Source organism: Bufo gargarizans, chromosome 4, assembly GCF_014858855.1.
Source record: "Bufo gargarizans isolate SCDJY-AF-19 chromosome 4, ASM1485885v1, whole genome shotgun sequence".
Taxonomy (NCBI): Eukaryota; Metazoa; Chordata; class Amphibia; order Anura; family Bufonidae; genus Bufo; species Bufo gargarizans.
Window position 1 is genome coordinate 60,120,729 of NC_058083.1, and position 26,579 is coordinate 60,147,307.

General features: G+C 50.8%; 1 protein-coding gene and 1 long non-coding RNA gene across 2 annotated transcripts; both read right to left on the reverse strand.

The window, feature by feature from the left end:
- Positions 1-244: 244 nt before the first annotated feature.
- On the reverse strand, positions 245-26,579 carry LOC122933916. Its single transcript, XR_006388580.1, has 3 exons — positions 26,460-26,579; positions 13,754-13,833; positions 245-320 (listed from the first exon to the last, which is right to left on the reverse strand). It is a non-coding gene; the product is annotated as an uncharacterized LOC122933916 (long non-coding RNA).
- LOC122933830 lies at positions 13,847-19,376 on the reverse strand. The gene is made up of 2 exons (XM_044288889.1): positions 16,675-19,376; positions 13,847-16,080 (listed from the first exon to the last, which is right to left on the reverse strand). The coding sequence occupies exon 1, from the start codon at positions 18,546-18,548 to the stop codon at positions 16,698-16,700; it is 1,851 nt and encodes a 616-aa protein (XP_044144824.1). The 5' UTR covers positions 18,549-19,376; the 3' UTR covers positions 13,847-16,080; positions 16,675-16,697.

Consider the following 26,579-nt stretch of genomic DNA (forward strand, 5'->3'; position numbering starts at 1 on the left):
AAAATGGTCTTTGGTTGAGTCCCTTTCTGGTCAGATTCTGGGGAGACTTCAGCTCCATCTACCTGATGGTTCTCTGGGAGCTTCTCCTCTGGAAAGTCCTGGAAATACAGAGGACGGGGACATCTCTTGGGGAATTTTTTTTCTACAAGTCCATCTGAAGGAAACACATAGGGACAGAACAGATGTGAAAATCAGATGATGGGAGTAGTATCCTAAAAACATACATGACAGCCCCCCTCCTTACCCTGCTGATCGCCCCATAAATCCATCTCTTTTTCTTCATCTTTAACCTCAACCTTAATATCCTTTAGATTTTTATCCTAAAGAAGAAAAAAAAAATGAAGTCTTATTTGAAATTCCTATTTCACTAAACTATTATGGCACCTGACCATGAGATGATCCTCCACCCACAAGGGAGGGAAAAGAAGATTAAAAGGGCCCTTCTCCATCTTTTCCTCAATGTCCTGCAACCCTGAGAGACCCTAAAGAGAACTTGCAGGAAGCAGACACCCTCTTCATGCTAGCTGAATATTTCCATATGTGCAACGACGCTCTTCTTGGCCGGATTGACAGTTGTCTGGCAGTGGCTCTAAAGATGGACCGTCAAGGGCAGCTTGGGTAAATTTAGTTAGGACTGTAAGCTGTTCTGAAAAGATTCATTATAATCATATAGGCCAATATAAAAAATGGACATCAATTTGGGAGAGAAAAAAAAAAGGGTGTTTGAAATGGGACCGTTCTGAATTGATCCCTTTACTACTCTGCTGCTGTTTATTCTTTGGCTGGGGGGGGGGGGGGGGGGGTAGGTGTTCGGGTTGGTTAGGGGTGGGCATCATGCGTTTTCATATGTATTTTGTATTGATTTTTTACAATTTTATTTGGTGTTGAAATTAAAATATAATTTATTAAACAAATCCTCTCAAAGGTTTGGTCAGTCGAATATTTTCATATGTACAATTATGTTTCAGTATTTTTAGATATATCATAATGTTGGGAAGTTACGTGGTGCCGTTGTGGAGGTTACGTTAAAAGAGAAAATTATCGGTAAGTACTAATTCGGCTTTTCCCCTTCACCCTCCACTACGGCACCTGACCATGAGATCTACCACATTACAGTCTATGGTAGGACTGCTGCCCGGAGGACTTTCTCCCCAAATACTAAATCTTGTTTTGAATGAATATCCGCTCTATAATGTTTCACAAAAGTGTGAGGAAGAACCCAAGCTGCCTGCCCTACAAATGTGTTCAGTGGAGGCAGATGCCCCTCTACCCAGGTAGTGGATGAAGCTCTAGTCGGGTGGGCTTTAAGTTCCCAAGGCAGCTCCTTGTCCATGGTTCTGTAGGATTCACAAGTAGCCATTCTACTCCACCTGCTGATGGAGATCTTGGAAGCTTTCATCCTCTTCCTATTAACTTGAATATAGATTAAAAGACTATTAGACTTCCTCCAAGGTTCTGTAACCTCCAGGTGCTGAAGAAGGCATCTTCTAACATCCAACTTAAGGAATGTTTTTTCACTTTCAGTCTTAGGAATTTCACAAATGGAAGGAAGAACACCTTCAAATTTCATCAGTAACTACCTTAGGGGGAAAGAAATGACCGAATCTAAGAACAATTCTCTCATCCATTATAGCCAAAATGGGTCAGTAATTGAAAGGCTTGACTTTCATTAAGCTTCCTGTCTGAAGTAATTCCCAACATCAATACAGTCTTAAGGGTTACGAGAAGTGCAAACGTTAACCCTGAAGGAAAGCAAAATCCTTTTGTCTTCTGTTCATTGGGGGACATATGATAGACTATGGGTATAGCTGCTACCACTAGGAGGAGGACACCAAGCATAAAAGCGTTCATTCCTCCTCCCCCCACCTATTCTGTTGCCAGGGGGACTACGCTAAATAAGTGAGTGCCAGAGCAGTAGGAGAACAGGAAAACATAGCCAAGGTAACAGAGGAACCCAGAACAGAAACAGCCCATAATGGAGAAGCTAGTGCTCAGGAAAAAATGAACCTACACAACAAGGATCTGAAGGGTGGGAACCTGCGTCCCCCTACGCATGGAAGAGAAAAGGATTTTAAGGAAAAGCAAAAATCCTTTTTTCTCATCTCGGTCATTGAAGGACACAAGGCAGACGATTGGACAAAGTCGGGTCCAGGGAGGGAACAAAAGGGTTTAGAAAACAGACATGCGATTAGTGGACCACTGCCTGCAGAACCTTGCAGCCCATTCGCTTTTATCATGTGTGCACCTGATAAAATTTTGTAAAGGTGTGAAAAGAGGATCAGGTAGTGGCCTTAAACACCTGCAAAGCAGACACTTGGTGACGCACTGCCCAAAAACCTCTGCAGAAACAAGTAGAGTCATGGGTAACCCAGAAAGGGGATCTCCCAGCCTTTACAGCAGCACACCTCATATATGGTTAAACAACTCCAGCAAGAGATGGTGGGTTAAGACGCCTCAAGCTCCTTAGAGAACAACCTTTTCCTGATGTAAAATCAAGAAAGGGGATTTCCAAGACACGGCTACCATTTACAAAACTCTGCGGATAGATGTGACGTGACCAAGAAGGCTACCTTGGAAGAAAGAAAACGTAAAGAAATATCCTGTAAGGATTCGAACGGAGACTGTGGGAGTGAGCCCAGAATATGGTTGAGGTTCCAAGGTGGTAATAGACAGCAGTAAGTGGATACCGTGAGGGCCACACCCCAAAGAAAGGTGCGAGTCGTCAAATTGGTAGCGACAGGCCACTGAATAAAGAATAGATAGTGCAGAGGACCTGTCCCTTGAGAGAACTTGAGACCTAGGCCCAGATTCAAGCCTGCCTGAAGGAACAGGGCCCAACAACACTGTAGAAGGGTTAAAGCTTATCCCTGTTGGAAGGGGGGGGGGGGGGGTGTCGGGTTAAGCAGATCTTACCTAGTCTGCAGATGAAGTCCCCCAAGAATGTAGAAGAGATAGTGCTGTGGTGATGACCCTCGGTAGAAGCAGAGGAGTTTGAGGATGGTGTCTCATAGTGGAACGGAGGTGCGGAAAGCTGCCGCCAAATGAAAGATGAAAATTACTCTTACCAATTATTGGATTTTCTCTTAGCCTCCACAACGGCACTTCCTGGAGGGTACCCGCCTCTTCAGGGACAGGAAAACAATGAAGATCGAAGTATAAAAGCCCCCTCCCCTTTACCTTCACCAGTTAATAGCCTAGAACTTCAAGTAGATGCATCATTTAATAAGGTTAAGTCATATAACAATACAAATGAAAGAAAGGGTCAACTGCCCATAAATATCAAAATAAATGTAAAAAATAAAATAAAAATTGGGTGGGAATTCCCGGTGCCCCTGTGGAGGCTAAGGGAAAATCCGGTAAGAGTAATTTTCATATTTTCCCCCACGCCTCCACAACTGCACTTCCTGGAGGAATAACAAAGAATCTACTCATGGGGGGGACCACAGCAGATAAACCTTTTCTGCCAAAGGATAGGTCTCTATTAGATAGCACATCAAGTTTATAATCTTTGTAAAAAGTAGAAGGGGTCGCCCAGATATCTTCAAGCAAGGCAGAGGCCCCTTCTGCCCAAGAGGCAGCCATGGCTCGCGTAGAATGGGCCTTTAGTCCCGACGGGGGAGTCATCTCTTTTCCAATGTAACAGAGATATACAGGACTTAATCCAATGTGTTATGGAAGCCCTTCTAGCTGATCTACCCTGGTTAGTGCCCAGGAACTGGACCAATAATTGATTTGTCATTCTGAAGTCCTTTGTAATATCCAGATATTGAAGAACACATCTCTTTTCTTCATAAGAAGAAGCCTGAGGAAGAATGAAGGAAGATACATTTCTTGACTGCAATGAAATTTAGATACCACTTTGGGAAGAAATTCAGGGGAAAATGTCTTAAAACAATTCTATCTTTCAGTATTGTAAGGTATGAGGGCTGAATCGAAAAAGTCTGAATCTCCCTGACTCTTCTAGCTGTCGTAATTGCTAGTAAAAATAGTTTCAAAAGGTCAACAGTCTCATAGATAAATCTCGAATGGGTTCAAAGGGAGAATCCGAGAGGCTGGAAAGAACTAGATTTAAATCCCAGGTTGGGACGGAGGATCTGAACTTCGGGTGTAATCTACTAGCGCCCCTGAAAAACCCTCTAATCAGATCTGATTCAGCCAGGTTTTTCACCTATAAATGCACTTCATGCTGATACCTGTACCTTTAAAAGGTGCTTATTCTAAGACCTCAATCTAGTCCTGATTGAGGAAAATCTAGAACTAGTCCTAGGTCTAGGGGCCTGACGGGTCCCAGGAAGTTTTAGAAAAAGCCAGGAAAGCTTTCCAGAATCTTATATATATTTTTGAAGTAACAGATTTTCTTCTGCTGTGCAGTAAAGTATCCATTACCTTTTCGGATAGCCCCTTCCTTCTCAAGATGTTCCGATTCAATCTCCAGGCTGTCAGATGGAGTTGGTATGAGGAATTGGACCCTGGAGTATGATTCGGAAGAAGGGGAAGGCTCCAGTAATTCTCCCCTGCTAGAGACTTGAGTATCGGAAAGCATGTCCTTTTGGGCCAGTATGGGTCTATTAATATTAATTGGGATTTCTCTTCTACCACTTTTGTCAGGACTTTTGGTATTAGAGAGAAGGCGTACAGGAGACCCTTCGGCCATTTGTGTGCTAAAGCATCCACTTGCAGTGGTTTGTCTTTGTAAGACAAGGGAATAAATTTGCTGACTTTCTTGTTTTTCCTTGAAGCAAACAAGTCTATTACCAGGTGTCCTCCATCTTGCTGAGATCTGGTCGAATACTGTCTGGTTTAAGCTCCATTCTACTTGTCTCAGTTTTTCTCTGCTCAAGAAGTCCGCTAGATTCTAGATTATTTTCTTTCCCCTTTATATGTACCGCCGTCAGAGATTTTAGGTTTGCTTCGGCCCAAACTAATTTTTCTGCCACCACCAGGGGAGACTACTTCTTGTCCCCCCTTCAACCATGGTCAAATTGTCGGAAAATATCTTCACATAATTCTGGACCAGGGATGGAGCCTAATATTTTAGTGCCTGCCAGACTGCCTGAAGCTCTCGCATGTTGGAAGATGGCTGGATAAGGCTCTTCTGCCATAGTCCCTGACATGTCCTGCCGTTCAGGTGAGCTCCCCAGCCTTAGCTGCTTGCATCCGTCGGGACTACTATTTGCTCAGACTGCTGCCATTCCACACCTCTGGAAAGGTTCTCTTCTTTGAGCCACCAGGTAAGAGAGCGCTTTACATGGAACGGACTCTCCAGCCTCTTGTTTAAAGATATTTGTCTTCGATCCCAGGACCTGTAACAGGAAGGACTGAAGCACTCTTGAGTGAGCCTGGGCCCATTTCACTGATGATATTGTGGAAGTCATTACTCCCAGAATCATCATGATCTCTCTTATAGATGTCTTATGTAATCTTTGAAACCTTGCTATTCTTCGGACCAGGTCTTCCCTTTTTTCCTCCGGGAGAAAGGAGGATATTAGATGAGAATCTAGGAGTATCCCCTAAGAATACTTTTCTATAATCTGGAACTAGGTCTGACTTTCATATTGATGATCCAACCTAAATGTAACAAGGTTTCGATTACAGTCTGTAACTGCAAGAGAAGGGATTCTGTTGTCGGGGCCGTTATTAACAAGTCGTCCAGGTATGGAATCAAGACTATCTCTGACCGATGGAAGAAGCTTGATATTTCTGCCATAATCTTTGTAAATACCCTTGGGGCAGAGGATAGGCCAAAGGGAAGAACCTGGAATTGGAAATGATTGATTCTCCCCTGAATCCAGACTGCCATTCTCAAAAATTTCTGGTAATGTTGATGGATTGGAATGTGGTAATAAGCATCGGATAGATCTATTGTTGCCATTACCCAGTCTTTGGATATTAGGTTGATTGTGGACCTGACCTGTTTCCATTTCGAACTTCTTGTATATTATAAATTTGTTTAGATTCTTCAGATTTATTATCAATATGAATGACTGGTCTGGTTTCTTCACTAAAAATAACTTTTTTTCTTCCTTGGACTATTGCTTTTTTCTGAAGTAGAAGCGCAATCTGTGATTCTAGAGCTTCTTGTTTTTCCTTTTTTAACCTTGAATTCTCCAGGTATCTGTCTGGGGGAATACTTAGATAGCTCCAGCCTGTATCCTGATGCAATTATAGATAGTACCCAAGGAGATGCATGAATCTGCCCCCAGGCTTGGTGGAATTCTTTTAATCTCCCCCCGACTGGACTTCTGGAGTCATTGTGTGGTACTTGGACGGGAGGACTTATCCGAGAAGAGGAATCCTCTATTCTTGTTTTTCGATGATTGCCCTGAGGATCCCAGATTTTTCTTTTTCTGATCAAATGCAGGTCGTCTTTGGGCACGAAAATTACGTTTTTGATGGAAGAAACTCGATTTGGTAGGGAAGCCCTTTTTCCTATCGGTAGCCTTCTCTAGGATATTGTCTAGTGTCCTCCCAAATAAGCGATCCCCTTCACAAGGGATGGCACAAAGTAATTTTTATTATGCCGCATCTCCATTCCATGATCTTAACCAAATTGCCCTACAAGAGACTTTGATAAAGCTGCGGTTTTTGCTGATAATTTCACGACATCTGTGGAAGTGTCCGCCAGGAAGTTGGAAGCTTGTTTCAGGATCGGGATGGAGGCTAGAATGTCCTCTCTTGAAGTGCCCGACTGAATATGCTCTTCCAATTGAGTTAGCCATAATGACAGAGTTCTTGCTGTATAAGTAGCTTATATTCTTAGACGTAATGAAGCCATTGAAGACTCCCAGGACTTCTTGAGTAAGGATTCACACTTCTGGTCCATAGGATCCTTAAGGACTCCCAGGTCTTCGAAGGGTAATGGGGATCATTTAGAAATTTTAGCCACTGGTGCATCTACTTTTGGGGCTTTATCCCCAAGAGCTGGAATCTTCTTCATTAAAGGGATACTTCCTCTTGAACATTCTAGATGCTGCCTGTATCTTTTCTAGATCCTTCCATTCGTTCAAGATTAAATTTCTAATGTTAGAGTGAAACAGGAAGACTCTTATTTTTCTCCCCTAGTCCTAAGAACATTTGATCTTGGACAGTCAAAGGTTCTTTTGACTCATCCAAATTTATTGTTGCCCTGATGTTTTTAAGTAAGCTTTCAGTCTCCTCAATAGAACATAAAGGGGCTACCTGAGGAGTCCTCACATCCACTAGACTCTGCATCTAAAAAAGCCTCTTGTTCATCCAGCTCGGAAATCTGTTCCTCAGTCACAGAAGGACCCGCTCTAGAGGTGGATGATTTCGAAGAGACTACCACTAGTCTTGCGTCGATAGCTGCTCCAATCTCTTCCTAAATTAAGGATCTCAGGCTATCTACAATAGATGGAGATTCCTCGGATACCACACCCTTTATACGGAACAGAGCAGCACTGATGACCACCTATGAAGGACCGGTGTGGTATGTGCAGATCAGCTCGGTGTCCTTGCGGGGCAGCGTGATTAAGGGGGATTTCAGAAGCAGTCACTGGTGGCCCTGGAGAAATGAGTATATATAAAGATATATATCAAATCACTGCAGATACTTACCTGTTCACCGCAAGGATGGTCCCCAGCTACAGCAGGATTATGTCCTTCAGCGTGATGCCCCATATGGAGGGCAGTGATGCTGGCACAGCTGGGGAGGAAGAATCCAACTATAAATCCTTTCCAAGAAAAAAAAAAAAAAAAGCTGAAAACTGATCTAGGTGGTAAGGGTATATCTGGTGGGAAGAGTGAACACCTTTCATGCTCCGTGTCCACCTCCCAGTGGCAGCAGACTCCTGTACGTCGACATGCCACTTATTACGTACTGAGGAGAACCTCTGCACGAACGGATTGCCTGATTAGAATGGCAAGCAGTGATCCATTCTGTACTGCAAGTGAAATTGGACATCACACAGTGTCTACACAAATCATCAGAAGGCATCTGCATGACATTGGGTACGATCAGGACGTCCAGCTACAGGTGTCCACTGATCTCACACCACAGCTCTAAGAGGCTATCATGGTGCACAAAAAAACGGCAGTGGAGGCTGGAATGGAGGTCTGTCCTCTTCTGCAATGAATCCTTTGTTTTTCTCAGAAGCAACGATAGCCAGAACTTGGCCTGGAGACCACGTGGACAATGTCATGAAAAGGCCTTCAAAATGGGAACATCACACTGGTCCTATCCCCAGATTATGGTGTGGGGTGGCATAATATACGGTAGCCGGACCCGTCTAGTCTTTATTTCAGTACATTAACAGCTCAGTGTTACGTTGATTTGGTTGTGGAATCAGTGGTACGGCCATTTCTCCAAATTGTCCCAGAAGCTGTTTTTTCAATAGAAGTTCTCGTGGCCGCATGTTGCTCATGCTACCGTGAGCAGCCTACATGGCCTAAATGTGCTACCATGGCCTGCAGCATCCATGGAACTGTCTCCCATTGAGCACATCTGGGACATCATTGGTGGGCAATTGAAAAGGGAGCTGCCAGCAGCGGATCTTGATGATTTGTGTGCCCAAGTGCATTCAGTGTAGAAGAACATTCCTCAGACTATTAATAACCTCATTGATAGCTGCCAAGTCATGAAAGAGCAGGGATTTCTAAACGAGAAGCTCATACTGAATATATTCAGATGTTTACAATGTTTTGTTTCCATTTTTAATAACTTGCATATCATTAACATGTCGATTGATCCTGTAATTTCCATAATTCAACAACTTTTCTGTCACGGGTGAAGTTTGCAGATAGTTGGAACTTATGAATAAACGAGCGACTGGCTTGACCCCAAACTAAGGAGCTTATAGGTGAGCCCTATAAAACCCTAAGAGCTCTCCCTGACTGCTATGCACATGCAAGGGTCTCTATGGTAGACGATTGCATGCCCACGTACCCAAGTCTGTGTGAAAACCTGAAAACCCTATAATAGTGAGGGGACACGACCAACGGCTCCCTGCACTTAATACGGACGGAGTCAGGGTCACCTAGAATCAAGCCAGCAAGGAAACACAATAAAGCAAAGGACTTATCTGAGCAAACAGCAGAAGCAGCCTCCAGCAGTGAACACTTCATCCAGGAAGTAGTATAAACCGCAAAGTGAAGCAGTATGGGAGGGAATATAAAGGAAGACGATTAGTCTAAATAAGTGACACCTGGCAGAAGGAAACGTTATAAGAAAGTGAAACCAAAACAAAGAACATCATACAAAAAGGTAGAGAAGAACGTCTGCCAGACCTTCTCACAGAACTGGCGGTGACATTTTCCTTCTTAGTGTTGCAATTTCAATGCTGAGGAGTGTAAAAATGTGGTGGGTACATAAGGAGCACGTGTGAACCGAGGAAACCTTAGGTCAATGCATTTCGGACACCACCAGTCCTATTCCATGACCCACATGTTATACGTCTTGCTATAGATTTAGGTGAGGAGATGAAGCAGCCACAGCCCCCACCCCATTACCGGCAGGCTCAACATCCCTTCTGTGACGGTCTGAATATGAGTTACTGTCTGTCATTCCCTTATTCCCATGAAATAATATCACCAAGAATCCACTGAGTACAATATCGCTGGTGTCGCATAATAATCCACACAGGAGCCAAAGCTTCATGCTGAAACAAAAAACGTTTAATGGAAAGCAAGGGCATTCAATTTAAAAACAGCATCAAACTCCTCCTCTGAGCCAGCGAGACAATGGAGTTTGGGAAATTCAATTTACAAAAACATGGCTCGGTCACATGGCTTACAAGCAATCACTGTGGCTTTTCCAAGACAATGGCCAAAAGTGTTATCTTGTGTATTTTAATTAGGTAGATCAGTCTTGTGGTTAGAAGCAGACTGAATGTCTCGGAAGTGTGTGTACACATGTCCTTGATACACATAGATGCCTACGTCCATTGTTAGGAGTAGGTATCCACGGAGATTAAGTAGCAGGGAGGTAAAATAACCGAATGGTTACTGGGGAGTTCTTCACAATGCCCTCCCCCCCCCTTTTTCTCCCTGCTCCGGGAGACACGGTTAGACCTTTCCTGGTGGGATGCCCAGCGACTATTCGGATAACAAGTCTGTTTGTCGGGACAGTCCATCTGTGTTCCCATTTAACTTGCCTTGGCGATAGTGAATAGTGAAGTCGTAGGGCTGTAGGGCCAGACTCCAACACAACAGACGTCCGTTATCTCCAGAGACTCTGTTGAGCCAAATCAGTGGGTTATGGTTGGTAAGCCCCGTGAAAGATCGTCCATACAAATATGGCTGTAGTTTCTTCAGAGCCCATACCAGTGCTAGGCACTCCTTTTCAATAGCCGCGTACCCCACCTCCTGGGGGTAGTGTTGCAGCTGAGGTTAGCTACAGGGTGCTCACCGCCGACGGCACCCACCTGGCTCAGCACTGCTCCCAACCCGAAAGTAGAGGCATCTGGGTCCCACTTGTCTGGTTGAACTGCTGTCGGACGGTCACCGGGTATGCCTCAGATGAGGACTCCACTACGAAAGATGAAGCCAAATTCCCCAGATCTTTTCCAAGCAGGACGTCTGCAGGCAGATTCTTCATCACCCCGACCTCCAGTTCACGGTTATCAGCTTCCCAGTCCAGGTATACTCGGGCGGTCAGAATTCAGACGATATTTCCCCCTGCCACTCGTACTGTAATGGCCCGTCCTGTATGGTCGTCAGATCTCACCATCCGCGGCTGTACTAGTGTAATGGTGGCTCCACTATCCCGGAGCCATTGAGTGGGGCATCCATTCACTTTAACCGGCTGCCTATGGTGTTGGCAGTTATCTAGAGTGGCTGCCTGCACAGAGTCCACTTCGTGGAGAACCTCAAACTTCTTCTTGTCCCATCTTTCTACCATCATTACTGGGGACTCCTGTACAAAATGGGCTGCTGCTCTCTGGGGTCCCACTCGGGCGATTTTGGGGGAAGTTGCTCCGCATGTGTCCCACCTGATTGCATGTATACCACCTTCTCCCATCCAATCGGAGAAGGAGTGTAGGCGCTGCACGGGGAGGAGGGTACAAAGGCGAAGGACGGTTTGTTGTTACTGGGGGACGAGGTATCACCACCTGAAAGGGTCTGCTGACTGGTCGAGCTTCAGGTCGAGGCGGCCTCCTCTGGGGTCCCGCTGTAGCTTGGTACAATGCGGAGATCGCAGGTGATTTCAGGGGCAGTTGCGTCACGTGTCCCACCTGATTGCATCGAATACAGCGGGGCTCGTTGCCAGCTGGGCGTTGTGGGTTGGAGAGTATTGGTATGCTGGGGGGTTGGTACCTGGTTCCTGCCGCCAGTGGCGTCTTGGTCCGAAGGAGTTGTATCTGAGGCGTCGTACATGCCGCCTTGCGGGTATCAGCATACTCGTCCGCGAGTTTGGCTGCTTCAGGTAAGAATAGGGGTCTGCCATCCCTTCCCTAATCCCTGACGTCGGTCTGGACGTGGTCGTAAAATTGTTCCTGCAAAATGAGCTGCAGCACGTCATCCACTGTGGTGGCCTGGCAGCTTATGACCCAATTGGAAGTGGAGAGCTGCAAGCGGCAGGCCCACTCTGCATAGGAGTCTCTGTCCACTTTGGGTTGATGTTCCTGGAGGGATACACCAAATGGAAAAGGATTTAGGAAAACTGGTCAAAAATCTGGCAACTAAAATTTTATGTTGATAAGTGCAAGATAATGCACCTGGGGCGTAAAAACCCAAGAGCAGAATATACAATCAGTGATACAGTCCTAACCTCAGTATCTGAGGAAAGGGATTTAGGGATCATTATTTCAGAAGACTTAAAGGTAGGCAGACCATGTCATAGAGCAGCAGGAGATGCTAGCAGAATGCTGGGGTGTATAGAGAGAGGCATTACCAGTAGACAGAGGGGGGCGCTCATGCCGCTCTACAGAGCACTAGTGAGACCTCATCTGGAGTATTGTGCTCAGTACTGGAGACCATATCTCCAGAAGGATATTGATACTTTGGAGAGAGTTCAGAGAAGAGCTACTAAACTGGTCCATGGATTGCAGGATAAAACTTACCAGGAAAGATGAAAGGACCTTAACATGTAGAGCTTGGAAGAAAGACGAGACGGAGGGGAGATGAGAGAAACTGCTAAATACATAAAGGGAATCAACAAGGTAAAAGAGGAGAGAAGATTTACAAGAAGAAAAACTGCTACAAGAGGACATAGTTTTAAATTAGAGGGGCAAAGGTTTAACAGTAACACCAGGAAGTATTACTTTACTGAGAGAGTAGTGGATGCATGGAATAGCCTTCCTGCAGAAGTGGTAGCTGCAAATACAGTGGAGGAGTTTAAGCATGCATGGGATAGGCATAAGGCCATCCTTCATATAAGATAGGGCCGGGGCTATCCATAGTATTCAGTATATTGGGCAGACTAGATGGGCCAAATGGTTCTTATCTGCCGACACATTCTAGGTTTCTATGTGTGTAATTTTTTTGGTAAATTCCATGAATCCATTCACAATGTCCTGCTCTTCCAGAGGTTTTTGTAAGATTATTGGGCAGTTTCTCTGCTTACAAGATATTATCACAGATGCTTGGTTTACTTTTGCAGTTCTCAAAACTGAATTTGACTCAGCAGAGATCACAGGCCTCTTCTTCACAGCATAAATGTTATAACATGAACAGAGGTTGTGAGTAATATGAAAAGTTGTTATTCTAAAAATCTTCATCTACTTGTATATTATACGTTATACCAGCAAGAATTAGTCATTATATAGAAAACTATGATTTAAATCAAGCCTTACTGACTAGTGATTTAAATCAACCCACCCTAGCCAAAAGTGTTCAGTCTTGTGGTTAGAAGCAGCCCGAATGTCTCGGAAGTGTGTGTACACATGTCCTTGATACACAGACGTCTACGTCCATTGTTAGGAGTAGGTATCCACAGGGATTAAGTAGCAGGGAGGCAAAATAACCGAACGGTTACTGGGAGTTCTTCACACCTTCAATTATTGATATATGTGAGAAAAGGACGGCTACGTCCCCCAGGTGTATTCTGTGGCACGGTCATCGGGTGGGAGCTGTGGCTGCTTCACGACCTCACATAATGTGTGGCAAGACGTATAACAGGTAGGTCATATATAACGACTAGTGTTGCCAGAAACGCGTTGACCGTGGTTTCCCCTGTTCACACATACTTCGCTGTACTGTTTTTATATTACACTGATGATGGTTGGAACATGTTTTTGAAGGACTTACAAAAGCTAGATTTATTTTATATTTGGAGGATTGTGCTGGATCTCATTCCAACATCAAGCTGCATTTCAAATGGAGCCAGAATCTCCAGCCGATCACAGCCTCACCAACATCAGAAGGGGCATCGAGTGGGCGCCAAGCCTCCAGACCCTGCTGACGTCACTCCCCGGAGCAGAGAATCTCAGGAAGCAGAGGAGAAGACTGGAGGGACTCCACGGGTGTCCAGTCACCGCTGGGCCTCAGAGAGGCTCCTAGCCTCCACTGGTGCTCCAGAGGAGCAGGGAAGAAAGGTCTGCGGCAGGCTCCATTACACAAACCTAAGAGCCCAAGGCAAGTCTGCACCTGCTGCCATGTGAAGATGATGTCATCTCCCTACCTGAAAGGACAGGAAGACACTGAGGAGAAAATGTTTTACCCTCACTGTCCCTGCCTGGTGGAAGGAGGATCATCTCATGGTCAGGAGCCATCCTGGAGGGGGAAGAGGGAAATGTAAAATGGTCTTTGCTTCAATCCCTTTCTGGTCAGATTCTGGGGAGACTTCAGCTCCATCTACCTGATGGTTCTCTGGGAGCTTCTCCGCTGGACAGTCCTGGGAATACAGAAAACGGAGACTTCTCCTCCTGGAGTTAGAACCTATAGGAGATAACACACAAACTGAATACAATACTGAGCGCCACAAACAGGAGGAGGAACTCTGCTGTCAGCCGCCATTTCTGCCACCATCTTTGTAAATCCTCTTGTGGATCCTGAAATGCGGCAGAGGAGAACAGAAACCTGTGGGTGGATTAGGGTGGAGTTCACCCCGCTGCCCTCAGAGTCTGGATGATTGGAGTGTGGCAGTCAGCTGCCTGGAAGTCTATGGGAAGCCGGCAGCAGTTTATGAGCCGCAGATTCAACAGACATTTTCTAGTTTCCAGGAGAAATTCTGACCCCTCAGTTTTCTGCTTCTAATGGAAAAGACCGAAAAATCTCCAGAAAGTGTGACCCCCATAGAGGGACGAGAGCGCCCCCCAGATATCAGGACTGAACCCCCATAGAGGGACGAGAGCGCCCCCAGATATCAGGAGTGAACCCCCATAGAGGGACGAGAGTGCCCCCCGATATCAGGACTGAACCCCCCATAGAGGAAGGAGAGCGCCCCTCGATATCAGGGCTGAACCCCCCATAGAGGAAGGAGAGCGCCCCCCGATATCAGGGCTGAAACCCCATAGAGGGACGAGAGCGCCCCCTGATATCAGGGCTGAACCCCCATAGAGGAAGGAGAGCGCCTCTTGACAGACACTAATCACAGGCCTCAGAGGTGTTCAGCCCAACTGCTGAGCATTGACTTCCTGTGACATGGAGGACATGCCCCCCTCTGCAGCGCTCACACGGAGGACATGCCCCCCTCAGCATCAGCGGGGTCTGACACCCGGGACCCCCGACGCTTAGCTGTTTGTCCAGGAGCGGCGTGTCCTACTCTCTATTTCCCTCAGGTCACTGGTCGGCGGGGTCCCTCTATCATTAATGTATAAAGGGGATCTCCGGGCTTTTACTACTGATGACCTGTCCTCGGGATCGGTCACCAATATCAGGTCGGTGGGGGTCCCACACCCGACACCATATAAATTGCTTCCCCCCCTGCCCCCCCCCCACTGATTCCCCTTTAAAACGCAGGCTGCCGCCAGTACAGCGGCGATCTGTCAGTTTTGCCAAACTGAAAGTACTGCCCATCCGCTTCACCACAGGCCCCTCGGCAGCCAAGTGAATCTTCTCCCGCCCACCTTCGCTGCCATTGGCTGGGAGGGAGAGGGCAGCGCTGCCATTGGCTGGGAGGGAGAGGGCAGCGCTGCCATTGGCTGGGAGGGAGAGGGCAGCGCTGCCAATGGCTGGGTTTTCACTGTGGGCACAACTTTTGTCTCTCCAAAATCATCTTCTGAGCGGAAACCTAACGGACCCCGTTATAGTCTATGGGGCCCGTGGGCTCCGTTATGTGCGAATCCATCTCCTGCTCCTATAACGGAGGCTGAACGCAGATGTGAACTCGCCCTAAGCCCGTGAGCGTCTGCGCAGTGGGATCAGTCACATGGCTTGCGTTTGCCTGAAACTGCGGAAACATGTTTAGTTTACCGGTAAACTGCTTTCCAGGAGTCCGGAATGACAGCACCCATGGAGGATGTCCTTACTGGTTTCTGTTGGGACAGGAAGAGAGACAGTTTAAAGGACCCCTCCCCACCCCCTTGCTCCAGTGTTTATAACTTACTACACCGGATAGGCTGCCACATCTTTATTTCAAGAACAAGTGTTACTTCACACTGTATACAGTAGCAGTACAAATATACAAACCAAAAAAGTGTCCCGGAGGGAACAGAAAATGGGGGGGTAGTATTGGGTGCTGTCATTCCGGACTCCTGGAAAGCAGTTTACCGGTAAACTAAACATATGTTTCCAGGACGTCCTCCATGACAGCACCCATGGAGAACTAACAACTTAGAACGCCATTTAGGGGGGGACCACTGCTTGTAGGACCTTACGGCCAAAAGCCAAGTCCTGATTGGCCATAGAGTCCAGTCTGTAGTGTCTGACGAAGGTAGTGGAGGAGGACCAGGTTGCCGCTCTGCAGATCTGGTCGATGGAAGCTCCAGCCTTCTCCGCCCAGGTTGCGGACATGGCTCTGGTGGAATGAGCCCTCAACGTTATGGGGCAGGATGAACTCTGCAGTCTATAACATTCCCTGATGGTCTCCTTGATCCAGCGGGCTAAAGAGGTCTTAGAGGCTTTGCTCCCCTTGTTCCTACCACCGAATTGGATGAGGAGGTTCGCTGACTTTCTCCAGGATTTTGTCCGCTTGATGTAGGCGAGGACCGTTCTTCTTACATCAAGACAGTGGAACCGCTCCTCCTGTATGTTTTTGGGGGAGGTACAAAACGAAGGGAGAATTTTCTCCTGTTCTCTGTGAAACGTTGAGACAACTTTGGGAAGAAAGGAATGATCCAGCCTAAGAACTATCCTATCGTCTAGGACTTTCAAAAAGGGGTCCCTAACTGACAGGGCCTGAATTTCGCCTATCCTACGAGCAGTAGTGATGGCTATTAAAAACACCGCCTTGAGGGATAGAAGTTTGATGGGAATGTCCTCGATAGGTTCGAAGGGAGCATCACATAGGCCATTTAGAACTATATTTAGATCCCACTCAGGGACTGTTTGTCTCAGGGTGGGCCGTATTCTGGAGACTGCTCTGACAAATCTCTTGACCCACCTATGTTCTGCCAATGGTACATCTAAGCAGCAACTTAAGGCTGAGATCTGTACCTTGAGGGTACCTGGTCTTAGACCTATATCGAACCCTTTCTGGAGAAAATCTAGTATAATGCCTATGGATGGATTACTGGACCCTGGATGATTCTGAACTAGCCAAGATGAGAACTTCTTCCATATTTTGAGATATATGGCTGAAGTCACCGGTTTACGGCATTGCTGCAGTGTTGATATTACCTGATTGGAGAGACCCTTCTTCCTCAGGGTTTGCCTCTCAGGATCCAAGCAGTCAGTCTCAGCTTGTTGAGATTGGGATGCTCCAGAGGTCCCTGCGTTAACAGATCTTTCCTGTCTGGAAGGGGGTACGGGTCTTTGATCGACATTTCCCTCAAGATGGGATACCAAGCTCTCTTGGACCAGTCTGGTGCGACCAGGATCAGAGTGGTGGTACTGGTCCTCATCTTCTTTAGGACTGCCGGGATTAGGGGAAAAGGAGGAAAAGCGTAGGCCAGTTTCATGTCCCAATTCTGGGCTAAGGCGTCTACTGCCACTGGGTTTTCGCTGGGGTTTAGTGAGTAAAAACAGTCCAGTTGAGAATTCCCCCTGGATGCGAAGAGGTCTATTTCTGGATAACCCCATAGCTGGCAGACCTGTCTGAAGACCTGTTTGTTCAGATTCCATTCTCCCGCGTCTATCCTGTGACGGCTTAGGAAGTCGGCTCTCGAGTTCTGAGACCCCTTTAGATGGGTTGCTGAAATGGACCGAACCTCCCTTTCTGCCCATATGAAGATTTGATCTGCTAGATCCTGAAGGAGCGGGCATCTGGTACCGCCCTGTCTTTTTAGATAACATACCGTAGTAATGTTGTCGGATAGGATCCTGACATGTTGATCCTTGAGGAGATGTTTGGCTGCTGTCAGAGTCTTCAGCACTGCCTTCAGTTCCCGGTAGTTTGAGGATCTTATCCTGTCTTGAAGGACCCAGGAACCCTGGAAGAGATGCTGGTCCACGTGCCCCCCAACCAACAATTCAGACTCGCGTCCGTGGTGACGGTTATGGCTGGAGTCAAATTCCACGGGACTCCTTTCTCCAGATTCCCTGGTTCTGTCCACCAGGACAGGGATTTTATCACTTTTCCCGATATTTTCATCCTGGAGTTTAGAGAACGGTGGTCTCTGTTCCAAGCTGTCAAAACTGCATTCTGGAGGGTCCTGGAGTGGAATTGGGCCCAGGGTACTATTGAGATGCAGGAGGTCATCAGACCCAGGATCTGCATGGCTTCCCTGATCGAGTGGGTTTTCCTCTTTTTGAACAACTCTATCTTTTGTTTCAGATTGGTCTGTTTTCTCTCTGGAAGAAATGAGTGTTGTATTCTTGTATCCAGGAGAGTGCCTAGGAATTCCTTTCTTGTGTCCGGTATCAAGTCGGATTTCGGGTAGTTCACGATCCACCCCAAGTCCTTGAATAGGGCTAAGGTTTGGTGGATGTCCCCCATCAATTTTTGAACCGAGTCTGCTATCAGCAAGAAGTCGTCCAGGTAGGGCACGATTGTAATTGTATTCTGGCGAAGGAAGGCCATCATTTCGGATACTACCTTTGTGAATAGGCGGGGGGCAGATGAGATACCGAACGGCAGGCACTGGAACTGGTAGTGAGAGGTCTCCTTTCCGTACCTGACCGCAAACCTTAAGTACTGATGGTGTTGGGGATGTATGGGGATGTGGTAATACGCATCCTTGAGGTCCAATGTGCAAAGGTGAGCACCTGGAGGGATCAGAGGAGTGGAGGATTTTATTGACTCCATCTTGAACCTGTAGTACGTCACCCACCTGTTCAGAAACTTTAAGTTGATGATTGTCCTCATCGACCCGTCTGGCTTCTTTACAAAGAAAAGTCTTGAGTAATGGCCTGTGAACTGCTGGGGAGGAGGAACCTGGGTGATAGCTCCCAGAGCCAGGAGGTCTTGAATATGTGACCTTAGTTGCTGTTGGAGGAGAGGAGATTCGAAATAGGTCACCTGGAACACTTGGGGAGGAGGAGTTCTGAAATCTATCCTGAAGCCGTCCCTGATGGAGTCCAGGATCCATTGATTGCAGGTAACTCTCTTCCATCTTTCCCAAAAGTGACGAAGTCTCCCTCCCACTGGTCTGGCGTCATGGTTTCCCTGTATTGGTGTTGGGGTTGAAGAGGAAACCCCTGCCTCTACCCTTGGGGTAGCTCCAGCGGCCCGATTTTCCTTTCCCTCTATAGGTCCTGGCCTGATTTTGGCCTGAGGGCCTCCGAAAGGGCTGGTTTTTTTTTGGCTTCTCCTCAGGGAACCCCTTCTTGTTATCTGCCGCATTCTGGAGAATAGAGTCCAGAACTGGGCCGAACATAAACGAGCCAGAGAACGGAATGGAGCAGAGTCTGTTCTTTGACGCTACGTCTCCAGACCAGGACTTGAGCCAGAGGGCCCGTCTAGCAGCGTTAGTCTGAGACTGGGACTTGGCTGCGAATCTAATGGTCTCCGCTGAGGCGTCCGCCAGGAAACTAGAGGCCATCTTTAGAAGCGGAAGAGACTCTAGGATTTCTTCCCTGGATGTTCTTGCCCTAAGGTGACTCTCCAGTTGATTAATCCACAAGATTAAGGCTCTGGAAACCGAAGTAGCTGCAATGTTGGTATTAATTGCGGTTGCCCCTGACTCCCAGGATTTTTTCAACAGGCCGTCTAGCTTCCTATCCATGGGGTCCCTTAGCTGTGACGAATCCTCAAAGGGTATTGAGGTTTTTTTCACGACCTTGGCCACCTGGATATCAACTTTGGGAACCTCGTCCCAGAGGTTAGTGTCCTTTGGGTCAAACCGTAGACGATTTTTAAAATCCCTGGGAATAAAGAGGTTCCTTTCGCCGTCAGCCCATTCCTCTGTGATGAGATCTTTAAGATTTTCATTTATTGGGAAGACTTTCTTTCTCCTGACTTTAAGGCCCCCAAACATTTCGTCCTCAACCGAACGAGTCTGATCCTCCTCCTCAATGTCTAATGGCGGTGAGCAGGGAATCTAAGTCCTCGGACGAAAAGAAGTATCTCCTCTGCTCATTCTGATGGAGGGACTCCATGTCGTCATTGTCTGAGGCACATAACCCTACTTCCTCTGAGTCAGAGCCTGACTGGATCCTGGCTTTTTTGGAGGAGGGGGGGGAGGGAGGAGGGGGTGTTTGGCTAGAGGTTGCCGCCTGCACCTCCTCTCTTACAATATCCCTTAGATCTGAAAGCAGGGATGTGCGTTCGTCCCTCATAATTTTGGAGATACATTCTGGGCATAGCTGCTTCTTATAGGACTCTAGCAGCTTTGTTTGGCAGGTCGGGCATTTCCTGCCCTTCTTTTTGGGATCCCCATGAGGCCTGTGCCCTGGTTCCTTAGAAGTCTAAGAGAAAGGGGGGGATAAGGCCATTAGGGAACTGCTGAGCCAAAGACCTATCCCTGTATAAGGTATTACTTACAGGGGCCTGGACGGGGGAGTCTGAGCAAGTTTCAAGTTTGCTGGACGCCTGGACCTCCATGATGCAACCTAGCAGGCTGCCATCTGGCGTCTTAAATAAGATTCAGTGACTTACCGGTCCGCCCGTCGCCGCCTGACTCCGCCTCCACTTCTTTCCCAGGGGGACTCATTCCAGGGAAGAGTCAACCCCCAGGACATGCGAGACCACCGGATCGGCGTGTCTCCAGCATGCTGCTCGCCGCGTCGCTCCACAGATCAGCGTCATTACTTCCGGCTTCCGGTCACGTGAGTGCGGCCAGGAACTGACGTCAGAGGAGGCAGGAGCCGAAGCCGAGCCCAGAGCTCCGATGGGGAGAAGCGGCAACAGCGTCCCCGATTCCGGCCGGCCAGAGAGCGAATCGGGGATTTAACCAGGGGACAGCTTCCCAGAGTGGTGCTGGTTCGGGGGCCTGCCGAGTCTGAAGAGGAGAGGTAGGAACCCCCCGACCAGACTCGCCCCCGTTCCCTACCTAACTTACTAGGAGAGAGCTGTCTAACTCCTCCTATCCCTGTTGGGACAGGAAGAACACTGGAGCAAGGGGGTGGGGAGGGGTCCTTTAAACTGTCTCTCTTCCTGTCCCAACAGAAACCAGTAAGGACATCCTCCATGGGTGCTGTCATGGAGGACGTCCTGGAAAACTAGGAAGAAAAGATTCCGAGCGTTTCTGTCTCTCAGGTCTGAACAAAACCGAGGAAGAAAGGAACACTCCGGAACCTCGTCCACGTATCCGACCGCGAGACTCTCCGATCGCGTCGACTTATTTATGTCACTTATCTTATGTGGCCCCCCATATATTGTAGTGCCCCCCCATTTATGACTGTGGTATCTTATGTGCCCCCCTATATATTGTAGTGCGCTCCGCCGTCTGCATCCCCCGGAGAGAGCCCCTGTCACAGACGCCCCCCCCCCCTATATATTGTAGTACGCTCCGCCGTCAGCCATCCCCCGGAGAGCCCCTGTCACAGACGCCCCCCCCCCTATATAATGTAGTGCGCTCCGCCGTCAGCCATCCCCCGGAGAGCCCCTGTCACAGACACCCCCCCCCCCTATATATTGTAGTGCGCTCCGCCATCAGCCATCCCCCGGAGAGCCCCTGTCACAGACGCCATCCCCCTATATATTGTAGTGCGCTCCGCCGTCAGCCATCCCCCGGAGAGCCCGTCACAGACGCCCCCCCCCCCCTATATATTGTAGTACGCTCCGCCGTCAGCCATCCCCCGGAGAGCCCCTGTCACAGACGCCCCCCCCCCCCTATATATTGTAGTGCGCTCCGCCGTCAGCCATCCCCCGGAGAGCCCCTGTCACAGACGCCCCCCCCCCCCCCAATATATTGTAGTGCGCTCCGCCATCAGCCATCCCCCGGAGAGCCCCTGTCACAGACGCCCCCCCCCCTATATATTGTAGTGCGCTCCGCCGTCAGCCATCCCCCGGAGAGCCCCTGTCACAGACACCCCCCTTCCTATATATTGTAGTGCGCTCCGCTGTCAGCCATCCCCCGGAGAGCCCCTGTCACAGACGCCCCCCCTATATATTGTAGTGCGCTCCGCCGTCAGCCATCCCCCGGAGAGCCCCTGTCACAGACGCCCCCCCCCCCTATATATTGTAGTACGCTCCGCCGTCAGCCATCCCCCGGAGAGCCCCTGTCACAGACGCCCCCCCCCCCCCCCTATATATTGTAGTGCGCTCCGCTGTCAGCCATCCCCCGGAGAGCCCCTGTCACAGACGCCCCCCCCCCCTATATATTGTAGTGCGCTCCGCCATCAGCCATCCCCCGGAGAGCCCCTGTCACAGACGCCCCCCCCCCTATATATTGTAGTGCGCTCCGCCGTCAGCCATCCCCCGGAGAGCCCCTGTCACAGACACCCCCCTTCCTATATATTGTAGTGCGCTCCGCTGTCAGCCATCCCCCGGAGAGCCCCTGTCACAGACGCCGCCCCCCCCCTATATATTGTAGTGCGCTCCGCTGTCAGCCATCCCCCGGGGAGCCCCTGTCACAGACACCCCCCCCCCCTATATATTGTAGTGTGCTCCGCCGTCAGCCATCCCCCGGGGAGCCCCTGTCACAGACGTCCCCCTATATATTGTAGTGCGCTCCGCCATCAGCCACCCTCCGGAGAGCCCCTGTCACAGACGCCCCCCCCCCTATATATTGTGGTACGCTCCGCGGTCTGCATTCCCCGGAGAGCCCCTGTCACAGACACCCCCCCCCCCTATATATTGTGGTACGCTCCGCCGCCAGGCATCCCCCGGAGAGCCCCTGTCACAGACGCCCCCCCCTATATATTGTGGTACGCTCCGCCGTCAGCCATCCCCTGGAGAGCCCCTGTCGAAAACGCCCCCCCTATATATTGTAGTGCGCTCTGCCGTCAGCCATCCCCCGGAGAGCCCCAGTCACAGACGCCTCCCCCCTATATATTGTGGTACGCTCCGCCGTCAGCCCCTGTCATAGACGCCCCCCCTATATATTTTAGTACGCTCCGCCGTCAGCCCGTCACAGACGCCCCCCCTAAATATTGTGGTACGCTCCGCCGTCAGCCCCTGTCACAGACGCCCCCCCTCCTATATATTGTAGTGCGCTCCGCCGTCAGCCATCCCCCGGAGAGCCCGTCACAGACAACCCCCCCCCCCCCCATGTATTGTAGTGCGCTCCGCCGTCAGCCAGCCCCCGGAGAGCCCCTGGCACAGACGCCCCCCCCCCTATGTATTGTGGTACGCTCCGCCGTCAGCCATCCCCCGGAGAGCCCCTGTCACAGACGCCCCCCCCCCATGTATTGTGGTACGCTCCGCCGTCAGCCATCCCCCGGAGAGCCCCTGTCACAGACGCCCCCCCCCCTATATAATGTGGTACGCTCCACCGTCAGCCATCCCCCGGAGAGCCCCTGTCATAGACGCCCCCCCCCCTATATATTGTAGTGCGCTCCGCCGTCAGCCATCCCCCGGAGAGCCCATGTCACAGACGCCCCCCCCCTTATATATTGTGGTACGCTCTGCAGTCAGCATCCCCCGGACAGCCCCTGTCACAGAGGCCCCCCTATATATTGTAGTACGCTCCGCCGTCAGCCCCTGTCACAGACGCCCCCCCCCCTATATATTGTAGTACGCTCCGCCGTCAGCCCCTGTCACAGACGCCCCCCCCTATATATATTGTACTACACTCCACCGTCAGCCCCTGTCACAGACGCCCCCCGCCCCCTATATATTGTGGTACGCTCCGCCTTCAGCCCCTGTTACAGACGCCCCCCCCTATATATTGTGGTACGCTCCGCCGTCAGCCCCTGTCACAGACGCCCCCCCTATATATTGTGGTACGCTCCGCGGTTAGCCATCCCCGGGAGAGCCCCTGTCACAGACCCCCCCTATATATTGTGGTACGCTCCGTCGTCAGCCCCTGTCACAGACGCCCCCCCCCTATATATTGTGGTACGCTCAGCCGTCAGCCCCTGTCACAGACGCCCCCCCCCCCCCCTATATATTGTGGTACGCTCCGCCGTCAGCCATCCCCCGGAGAGCCCCTGTCACAGACGCCCCCCCTATATATTGTGGTACGCTCCACCGTCAGCCATCCCCCGGAGAGCCCCTGTCACAGACGCCCCCCCCCCCCTATATATTGTAGTGCGCTCCGCCATCAGCCATCCCCCGGAGAGCCCCTGTCACAGACGCCCCCCCCCCTATATATTGTGGTACGCTCCGCAGTCAGCATCCCCCGGACAGCCCCTGTCACAGAGGCCCCCCCTATATATTGTGGTACGCTCCGCCATCAGCCCGTCACAGACGCCCCGCCCCCTATATATTGTGGTACGCTCCGCCGTCAGCCCCTGTCACAGATGCCCCCCCTATATATTGTGGTACGCTCCGCCGTCAGCCCCTGTCACAGACGCCCCCCCCCCTATATATTGTGGTACGCTCCGCCGTCAGCCCCTGTCACAGACGCCCCCCCCTATATATTGTGCTACGCTCCGCCGTCAGCCCCTGTCACAGACGCCCCCCCCCTATATATTGTGGTACGCTCCGCCGTCAGCCCCTGTCACAGACGCCCCCCCCCCTATATAGTGTGGTACGCTCCGCCGTCAGCCCCTGTCACAGACGCCCCCCCCCTATATAGTGTGGTACGCTCCGCCGTCAGCCCCTGTCACAGACGCCCCCCCCTATATATTGTGGTACGCTCCGCCGTCAGCCCCTGTCACAGACGCCCCCCCCTATATATTGTGGTACGCTCCGCCGTCAGCCCCTGTCACAGACGCCCCCCCCTCTATATATATTGTGGTACGCTCCGCCGTCAGCCCCTGTCACAGACGCCCCCCCCTACATATTGTGGTACGCTCCGCCGTCAGCCCCTGTCACAGACGCCCCCCCCACTATATATTGTGGTACGCTCCGCCGTCAGCCCCTGTCACAGACGCCCCCCCCCTATATATTGTGGTACGCTCCGCCGTCAGCCCCTGTCACAGACGCCCCCCCCTATATATTGTGGTACGCTCCGCCGTCAGCCCCTGTCACAGACGCCCCCCCCTCTATATATATTGTGGTACGCTCCGCCGTCAGCCCCTGTCACAGACGCCCCCCCCTACCTATTGTGGTACGCTCCGCCGTCAGCCCCTGTCACAGACGCCCCCCCCCACTATATATTGTGGTACGCTCCGCCGTCAGCCCCTGTCACAGACGCCCCCCCTATATATTTTAGTACGCTCCGCCGTCAGCCCCTGTCACAGACGCCCCCCCTATATATTGTGGTACGCTCCGCCGTCAGCCCCTGTCACAGACGCCCCCCCCTATATATTGTGGTACGCTCCGCCGTCAGCCCCTGTCACAGACGCCCCCCCCTACATATTGTGGTACGCTCCGCCGTCAGCCCCTGTCACAGACGCCCCCCCCCACTATATATTGTGGTACGCTCCGCCGTCAGCCCCTGTCACAGACGCCCCCCCTATATATTGTGGTACGCTCCGCCGTCAGCCCCTGTCACAGACACCCCCCCCCCTATATAGTGTGGTACGCTCCACCGTCAGCCCCTGTCACAGACGCCCCCCCTATATATTGTGGTACGCTCCGCCGTCAGCCCCTGTCACAGACGCCCCCCCCTATATATTGTGGTACGCTCCGCCGTCAGCCTCTGTCACAGACGCCCCCCCCTCTATATATATTGTGGTACGCTCCGCCGTCAGCCCCTGTCACAGACGCCCCCCCCTACATATTGTGGTACGCTCCGCCGTCAGCCCCTGTCACAGACGCCCCCCCTATATATTGTGGTACGCTCCGCCGTCAGCCCCTGTCACAGACGCCCCCCCCCTACCTATTGTGGTACGCTCCGCCGTCAGCCCCTGTCACAGACGCCCCCCCCACTATATATTGTGGTACGCTCCGCCGTCAGCCCCTGTCATAGACGCCCCCCCTATATATTTTAGTACGCTCCGCCGTCAGCCCGTCACAGACGCCCCCCCTATATATTGTGGTACGCTCCGCCGTCAGCCCCTGTCACAGACGCCCCCCCCTATATATTGTGGTACGCTCCGCCGTCAGCCCCTGTCACAGACGCCCCCCCCTACATATTGTGGTACGCTCCGCCGTCAGCCCCTGTCACAGACGCCCCCCCCACTATATATTGTGGTACGCTCCGCCGTCAGCCCGTCACAGACGCCCCCCCCTATATATTTTAGTACGCTCCGCCGTCAGCCCCTGTCACAGACGCCCCCCCTAAATATTGTGGTACGCTCCGCCGTCAGCCCCTGTCACAGACGCCCCCCCCCCCCCCTATATATTGTGTTACGCTCCGCCGTCAGCCCCTGTCACAGACGCCCCCCCTATATATTGTGGTACGCTCCGCCGTCAGCCCCTGTCACAGACGCCCCCCCCCTATATATTGTGGTACGCTCCGCCGTCAGCCCCTGTCACAGACGCCCCCCCCCCTATATATTGTGGTACGCTCCGCCGTCAGCCCGTCACAGACGCCCCCCCTATATATTGTAGTACGCTCCGCCGTCAGCCCCTGTCACAGACGCCCCCCCTATATATTGTGGTACGCTCCGCCGTCAGCCCCTGTCACAGACGCCCCCCCTATATATTGTGGTACGCTTCGCCGTCAGCCTGTCACAGACGCCCCCCCCCCTATATATTGTGGTACGCTCCACCGTCAGCCCCTGTCACAGACACCCCCCCTATATATTGTGGTACGCTCCGCCGTCAGCCTCTGTCACAGACGCCCCCCCCCCTATATATTGTGGTACGCTCCGCCGTCAGCCCCTGTCACAGACGCCCCCCCCCTATATATTGTGGTACGCTCCGCCGTCAGCCCCTGTCACAGACGCCCCCCCCCTATATATTGTGGTACGCTCCGCCGTCAGCCCCTGTCACAGACACCCCCCCTATATATTGTGGTACGCTCCGCCGTCAGCCCCTGTCACCAGGTCAGACACTGAGGAGCAGACCTCAGGGCAGCATCACCTCGCATAGCCTGTGCTCGGTCAGGGCTCAGCCCCTGAACATGGATACACTAATCCACACTGACCTGAGCGGGTGAGGGGCCGGGGACTCTCCGTCATGGCGGCCGGACACCGATGTGGAACTGCTAGATGCGAGAGTGGCGCTGTTACAGGGAGATCTGTGACGTCACTGGTCACATGACCAA

What these genes read in the sequence shown, in the direction of transcription:
- LOC122933830 (XM_044288889.1), bottom strand. Translation starts at nt 18,548, where the DNA reads ATGGAAGAGAGTTACCTGCAATCAATGGATCCTGGACTCCATCAGGGA.